The sequence below is a fragment of the Drosophila kikkawai genome, chromosome 4 (assembly GCF_030179895.1).
Source record: "Drosophila kikkawai strain 14028-0561.14 chromosome 4, DkikHiC1v2, whole genome shotgun sequence".
NCBI lineage: Eukaryota > Metazoa > Arthropoda > Insecta > Diptera > Drosophilidae > Drosophila > Drosophila kikkawai.
The window spans coordinates 939,842-947,407 of record NC_091732.1 but is presented as its reverse complement, the minus strand read 5'-3'; the positions used below and the strand labels follow the sequence as shown (position 1 = coordinate 947,407).

At 30.7% G+C, this 7,566-nt stretch overlaps 1 protein-coding gene across 1 annotated transcript in view; it reads right to left on the bottom strand.

Annotated features, from left to right (window-relative positions):
• Positions 1-4,906: 4,906 nt before the first annotated feature.
• Asator (tau-tubulin kinase asator) overlaps positions 4,907-7,566 on the bottom strand; it is a 42,353-nt gene continuing 39,693 nt past the window's right edge. The window contains exon 15 of the mRNA XM_070287598.1: positions 4,907-5,047. Coding sequence (XP_070143699.1) covers positions 5,026-5,047 — 22 coding nt within the window. The 3' untranslated portion in view covers positions 4,907-5,025. The remainder of the gene's footprint in view (positions 5,048-7,566) is intronic.

The window sequence follows — 7,566 nt, the reverse complement described above, 5'->3', positions numbered from 1 at the left end:
GTAGGAAGGGCGGATTGGTGAATAGGGATAGCTATCATTAGTGAGCTCGCACTGCACTGCAGTAAGAGGTAGAGGCATAATGGCATTAATATTTAGGAACGACGTTGTGTCCAAATACATGTGATATCAAATATGTACATACATATGTTTTGCGGTGGCTTTAATGATAAATGGCAGTAATATGGGCTACTTTATAGTTGTTGGATTTTTATACCAAATTAAAAGTTATGACTAGACTCTGGAAATCACAGTCATTACAGGAAATCTAAAGCGAGTCTGCATTTCGTTAGTTACAACAAATTATTGAAATCATTTATATCATATATCCTTGTAAAATAGGCTTTTTACCCCTTAACGGCAGCAACGAACAAAACAATTTAAAATATTTCTCTTATACTGATGATTATCTATTAAAATAATACCGTTCAAGATATAAGAATCTTGTTTAGTTTGCAGAGAAAGTAAAATAAAATAAATCGCAGTATTAAGAGCACGGGATCGGTTGACATTGGAGCTTTCCTATGTATGTATGTATGTACATATGTACATATATACTTTGTAGCGTCGGAAATGACTTCTTCACTGCAAACTTCTGACTAAAATTATAATATCCTGCGAGGGTATAAAGATATCGAAATACTCAAATGCAACGCAGCGCAAACTTGATGAAAAACATCATAAAAAAGCGAATGTTTTGTTTTGATAATAACTTCTAAGCTAGAGGCATTATACATATGTATGTATGTACATACTTGGACTTAAGCTTTTCAGAGAATGCAAAGACTCGAAAATAAACGCAAAAGGAAATATGCCATACCAATAACGGTAAAATGTTGATTGCATTGTTTCTTTTCTGTCCCTTTCTTTTCGCTGGATCCGCACCACTTCCGTTTTTTGTTTTCTTAAAAATAAAAAATTAACCAAAATAAATATTTGCCCTTCATAAAAGAAAATAATATACATATATATAATATACATACATACATACATATATGTACATATGTATGTATGTATCGCAAATGTAATATTCGCAATCTTTCAAATGGATACAATTAATTGCTGCTACGACTTTGTCGTTTTTTCTTAAGAATTATTAAATGTGATCGACACGGACAGAGGGAACCGAAACTAAATTTACTAATGTACATATAAAAAGTTTATAATTGGTCAAAATCGTACATTTCAAGGCTGGATATTTTGCATCTTACAAGTTACATATGTATATATGTATATGTCTTTAAAATTCAAGACATTATATGTATGTATTTTTTAGGGGTTTTCAGTTTTAGGTCGTAACTTTTTTTTGAGCTGTAGCTCACATTTACCCAAGTGACTGGGCTCCAGATTTGTGGAGTGGTATGTACATAACTTTTCATCAAGGTGCGCAAAACAATTCGTGCGAGAGAGTGGAGCGGCTAATCCTGTTGTGTCCGTATCAGAATTACAAATCGTGTTAATTGCCTTTGTTTAATTTACCTTGATGCATACCGGAAATTGGCAGGAACTTCATTTGTACGTACTACGTAGCATTGGTTAACAGCTGGTCGCCGAGAGGTCTTGGGGATGTTTTGGCGGTGTGTTGCAAGCACGTGGACACACGGTTAGTCCACGTCCTTCCTTTTTTGTAGTTCGTGCGTGCCAAAGATATAAGATTAATAGCGTTAATAACGATGCAGTTCAGTTTTTATATGAACATACATACATATATGTATATGTATGTACATTATTCCCTTGATGTTATTTCTCATAATTGAATTATTATTGCTAAGCAAATAGTAAATCTGAAAGAGAGATTTTATTTATAAACAAGAAAGGAAGTTAACTTTGGCAAGCCGAAGTTTGTATACCCTTGCAAAATGGTTTATATTTTCACCATTTTTTTGTTCATGTATGCAAACAAAACAAATTAAAATTGCCAATATCAAGGATATCATATTCACATGTCTTCAGATGTCTATATGTTAAATTCAGTAATTTTGGAAGAAGCTTATAACCCTTGTCGCCTAGTGGGAGAATCAGCTTCAGCAGCTCGGTCGAAGATTTTCTATAGAACATCAAAAGTAGTAAAGTATTAAAATATTATTATTAAAGTATTCACTAAGGACCTCACCTCTCTTGTTGGCTGTGGCAGGGCGAGCGGGTAGCGCAATATGGCAATTGCAAATAAAAATGAAAACTTCATTATTTAAACTTTAATTAAAATTAAATTTGCTTGTCTTTATAGGGGCATCTCCTTTGATTCAATTCTTCAGGATTTTTGGCGAGAATGTCATCATCGTCCAATATCTTGCTGGTATCTTTATCCAACCCCTCGCTCAGGAGCGTCGTGGCCAATACTTTTTTGTATTAAGCCGTACGCTTTGATCCTGAGCGAGGGGATCAACTTCTTTACGTCTTCCGACACTACTTTGGACTTGGCCAGTTCATCCAACCGGTCTAATAGTTCGTAATAGGCCTTGTCGGCCTCCACCATCGCGTTATGTGTATCCTTCTGGTTGTGCGATTCTGGCGTTGCAGAATATCCTTGAAATACGTACAGAGCCTTTTGGCAATTTCCATTTTAATACCGATGCCACAAATTAGTGTCGAAAATCGTTTACAGTGCCGGTGAACGACAAAAAACGGCCCAAGGCCAATCGATAAAAAAATCAATAAATTTTATTTTAGAATTATTTTTTATTATTATTAAACAATTATTACAAAATTAAAATTAATTAAAATTAAACTTGGAGCCTGCAAAAAAATTCCCATTAGAGTATGTATGTAGAAGGTGGTATGTATGTACTCTTACCCAGAAGGGTCGGTGTCCAATTGTTTCAACAAGCATAGGAGGCACTTGCCTGCTCTTTCCAGCAAGTTGTTGTTGGCTTTTAATTATTATAATAAAGACGTTCACCTGAATATCACCGCTTGCCAAACCCAGGCGAATCCCATTTACAGCACCATTCTATTTTTAAATAATACCTACTACTATTATAAAATACTAAACATTAACTGTAAGCTGAATATTAAAACATATGAAAATGTATTCATTTAAGCTATTTATTTTGACAGATTGATTTTATTAAAAAAAAATCAGGCTCCTTTACCGGTTTAAATAATAAAAAAACACAAAGGTATATTAAAACAAAAATCCATAGTTGAAATTAGCATTAATTCAATTAAACAACAAACTTCATGAAGCGCTTATAAAATGCATTTAAAAAATCAAAAATTCTAAAAGCTGCAAAAATGTAAAGAATATATATTTCTGAAAAAAACATAGAGGAAAAATGAAATACGAGAAATTTAATTACTTTTTATACGTTGAAATAAAATCGATTGACAGAAATTTAATTTAACAAGAAAGGAAGCTAACTTTGGCAAGCCGAAGTTTGTATACCCTTGCAGATTGCATATGGATAACTAAAAATCGAGCCATACTGGCTAAATGATGAAAAAATAAAAGGAAATATATAAAAATTGTACATTTATATTATAAATTGAAATGCTAAAAACACACAAAACAGAGTTTTATTACATTTTGCCTATACTTATTATGTGTTTGGCAGTTACAGTTTTGCATTCCCAGCCTTACATTTTCTCTAGATTTACCGATCGTTTCAATGGCAGCTATATGATATAGTTGTCCGATTTTCATTAAATTTATACAAAATGTCTGAAATAATAACAAATGCTCATATCTCAGAGTAGATGAAAATACGTTGTAAACAACGAAGTTATTATTTTTTTCTCTTAATTTCTTGATCGTTCCTATGGCAGCGAAATTCTGAAATAACATGAAATTGCCATATCTCAAAAATGATGCAAAAATATTGAAGAAACAGCTAATTTATAATTTTAATTTTAAGTCCAAAAGGCTCATTTCGCTAAGTGTAGTAATCGTAATCGTCATTTTTTTAAATCGTGTACGTTTAGTAGCTATATTTGGCTATATAGCTGAGATTTTTAGCTATATAGCTAAGACGGTTTCGAACGTGTTTTCCATTTATTCCGCTTGGTGGCGCTTTATCTGGTCACCACATAATTTGAACAGTAGTGGCTCCACCTAGTTGTGGTTAGTGGATGCAGCAGCGTTGCCAGACTTTTCACTGCCTAGCTATATAGCTAGACGGGTTAGCTATATAGCTAGGCAATGAAAAGTCTGGCAAGGTCAAAGTTTGTATACATTTGTTTGTAGTTTATTTTTGCATTTTTAAATTAATTAATTAGCTCGAGCTCATTGAAAAACTATTTCGACTAGACGAGACTAGTCTTTTTTTTTATTATTTGTTTTGTTTTTTGCTTTTATTTTTGTTTTCGGTAATTCGTTGAGTTGAAGAGCTGTGCGATTTCAATTTTATTTTCGATTTCAATTTTATGTTTCAATTTTGATTTCAATTTCAGTTTCAGTTTTAATTTCATTCAATTTTAATTTAATTTTCAGTCTCACTTTCACTTTCAATTAAGATTATTGAGCTAGAAGTTAAGTTTATTTTTTTGAGTCTTATTAAATTTTATCAATATGCTTTTAAAATTAAAATTAAATTAATTAATTAAATTAATTTAAAATGTTTAAGTTGTTTTTTAAGAAAGACTAGTAATAGTGGTATTCAAATTAGGTTTTTATATATATTTTAAATTTATTTATTATATTTTGGAAAATATAGGACAGAAATAGAAATTATTCTTACGTCTAAAGGAAATTGAAGAAATGATGTGCATAATATTGAGAGAGAAATCCCGATATACATCGACAAAAGTATTGCACTCAATAATATAATTTAAAAATTATCAAAATATAAAACGATTTTTATTTTATAAAACAAAAACAACGAAGCCGCGGCTCTGCCAATACTTAAAATCAAGTACCAAGTGCGAGTGTGTGTGAGTTGAAGATCAACGGAGCTGTGCGATTTCAATTCTAATCTAATACGTATTTCACAGCTATTAATTGCTTCGAATGGGAATAATGAGGAGAAGATATTTCGGCAAGACATACTTGAAACTTCAATCCATCATAGGACTGCAGGGCAATATTGAAAGCTATGAATTTTTGTATGCCAATCTGAAAAAAAATAAAAAGAAAATAAAATAAATAAATACAGTTTTAATTAATAAAAAGAAAAACAATTTTAATTTAAGACTGTAATGACTAGTATAAATATAATATAAATGTGCAATAGCAATGTGTTTAATGTGACTCCTTAGAAAATTCTAAATATCAACAGAATAATAGAAAAATAATAATTATAATAATTCCAATTTCTAATTATAATTCTAAAGCTAAAGGAAATGAAACAAGAAAGGAAGCTATCAGTTTGTATACCCTTGCAAATATTATTTTATTACATTTTACCTATTTACCTTATAATCTGAAATAATAACAATAGCTCATATCTCAGAGTAGATGAAAATTCGTTGAAAAACAGCCAAGTTGTAATTTTTTCCTATTAATTTCCCGATCGTTCCTATGGCAGCTACTTTTCTAAAAATGTATCCAACATTTGTATGGCAGCTATATGATATAGTCGTTCGATCCGGCCCGTTCCGACATATATAGTATATAGTATATAGAAGACTATATGCAAAGTTTCATTCAGATAGCTTTAAAACTGAGGGACTAGTTTGCGTAGAAACGGACAGACGGACGGAGAGGACATGGCAAGATCGACTCGGCTGTTGATGCTGATCAAGAATATACTTTATAGGGTCGGAAAGGTCTCCTTCAATGCGCTGCAAACTTCTGACTGAAATTATAATACCCCGCAAGGGTATAAAAATATACGAATTCTATATAAAAATACAAACTACAACAAAAATCAAGAAAAATGTTATAAGTATGTCCACAAAAAGGTAGGTTAATATTAATTCGGTGTAAAACTGTCCACTTAAAAAAAAATGGTTTGGCGAAACGGCTAGAGTTAGCTTAACGAATTAAATACCATATAATGACACAACGTTTGGACTTTTTTTTTAATTTTTGTATTAAAAAATATTTACAGGCTTACGAGAAAAAGCGAATCTCCTGAGTCCCCAACCCCGATTTTTGACTAAAAAATTAAGTTAATTTGTTAAAAAAAAAAATTAGAATAAAAATATAAATTAAAAAAAGCTTGACGTGAATTCCTGTAGAATTAGTTAAAGAACCTATGTTCTAAATTTCAAATCGATTGGTTATGTAGTTTTTGAATTATCGTGTACACCGATTTTCAAAATGGCATTTTTCAGGAGAGCGCTTAAACTTTGTGATACTCATACATCGAACACGAAACGACTTCCGTTCAACTACCCATAACTTCGTTAATTTTGTAATAATTTCACACAATAATTTTAAGATATCAAACATTTATTAAAAAAAAAATATATATATATATATATATATATATATATGTATTATAAACCTTACCCTGACCTATGTTAGTATTTTTAAGATTATAGGGAAATATGCAAATATATGCAGCTACACTTAACATTTTTATTACCTTAAAACATTGACAAATACCCTGATAACACTTATAAAGGGGGGATTAAGGGGCAACATATCTAAAAATCTACTTAAACAGACAAAATGACGATCACAATACACTGAAAATTGGAATTAATTTAAAGAAATAATAACATATACTAAATAAATCAAATTAATTTCAGTAAAAGAACTTATTAAAGTAAATACCTTGCTGATTGCTTACATATTGACTTAATATTTTTAGATGGATTTTTTTATTTTTGGCCTATGGACGCAACCACTGTGCAATGTGTTGACTATATTCACGTGGAAGATCTGTAGATTTCTTAGCAAGATTCGTAAGCACTTTTGCGTGCTGCTCAAGCATTTCAGGCGAATAATTCTCTGTGAGAGAGGGTAGGTTTTTAATAATAGGTATTAAATCCTTACTACAATCTTTTTCAGCAGAAGCAGAAGCTTCAGAAGAAGAAGGCACAGACACGTCCATTTTCGATCAAAAAAGAAGGGGAAGGGGAAAGTCGCTATCAATAATTATCGATAGTTATTATGTCTTTAAAATTATTATTTATATATTATAAATATTAATATTATTTTTAAATAAAATATAGATAGATATACATTGAGCTGCATAAGCTGTAAATAAAAAATAAAAGAAATCTAAATTCATGATTTTCCAAAACTTTTAAATAGGCAAAATAGGAAATAGGAATAGGAAATATAATTTTTGTATAAAGGATAGTAAAGACAGATGGGGTTTAGAGTTAGATCAAGGGTAAATTAAAGTAGTCGAATCAACACCTAGAGATATTGACTTAATATTGTAAACTGAACAAATTCGTGACCCTGAAATAATTAATATAAAGACAGCCGTAGGGGAAGAAAGTTTCACTTCATTTGAATTACTAGTTGGTGTTATTTACAAAAATAATATATATATTATAATATAATATTTAGATTATCACATGAAAAACTAGGTCACCTATCTGCTGTAATGTACAATCGAACAATCAAAAAGAAAACACCTCATTTAAAAATTTGTCAAACTTTTCCGTGGACAGTACAGTAGTACTTATGAGGCAAACTACGCATTTAGTATGAGTATAGTATTTTGAGTTCTA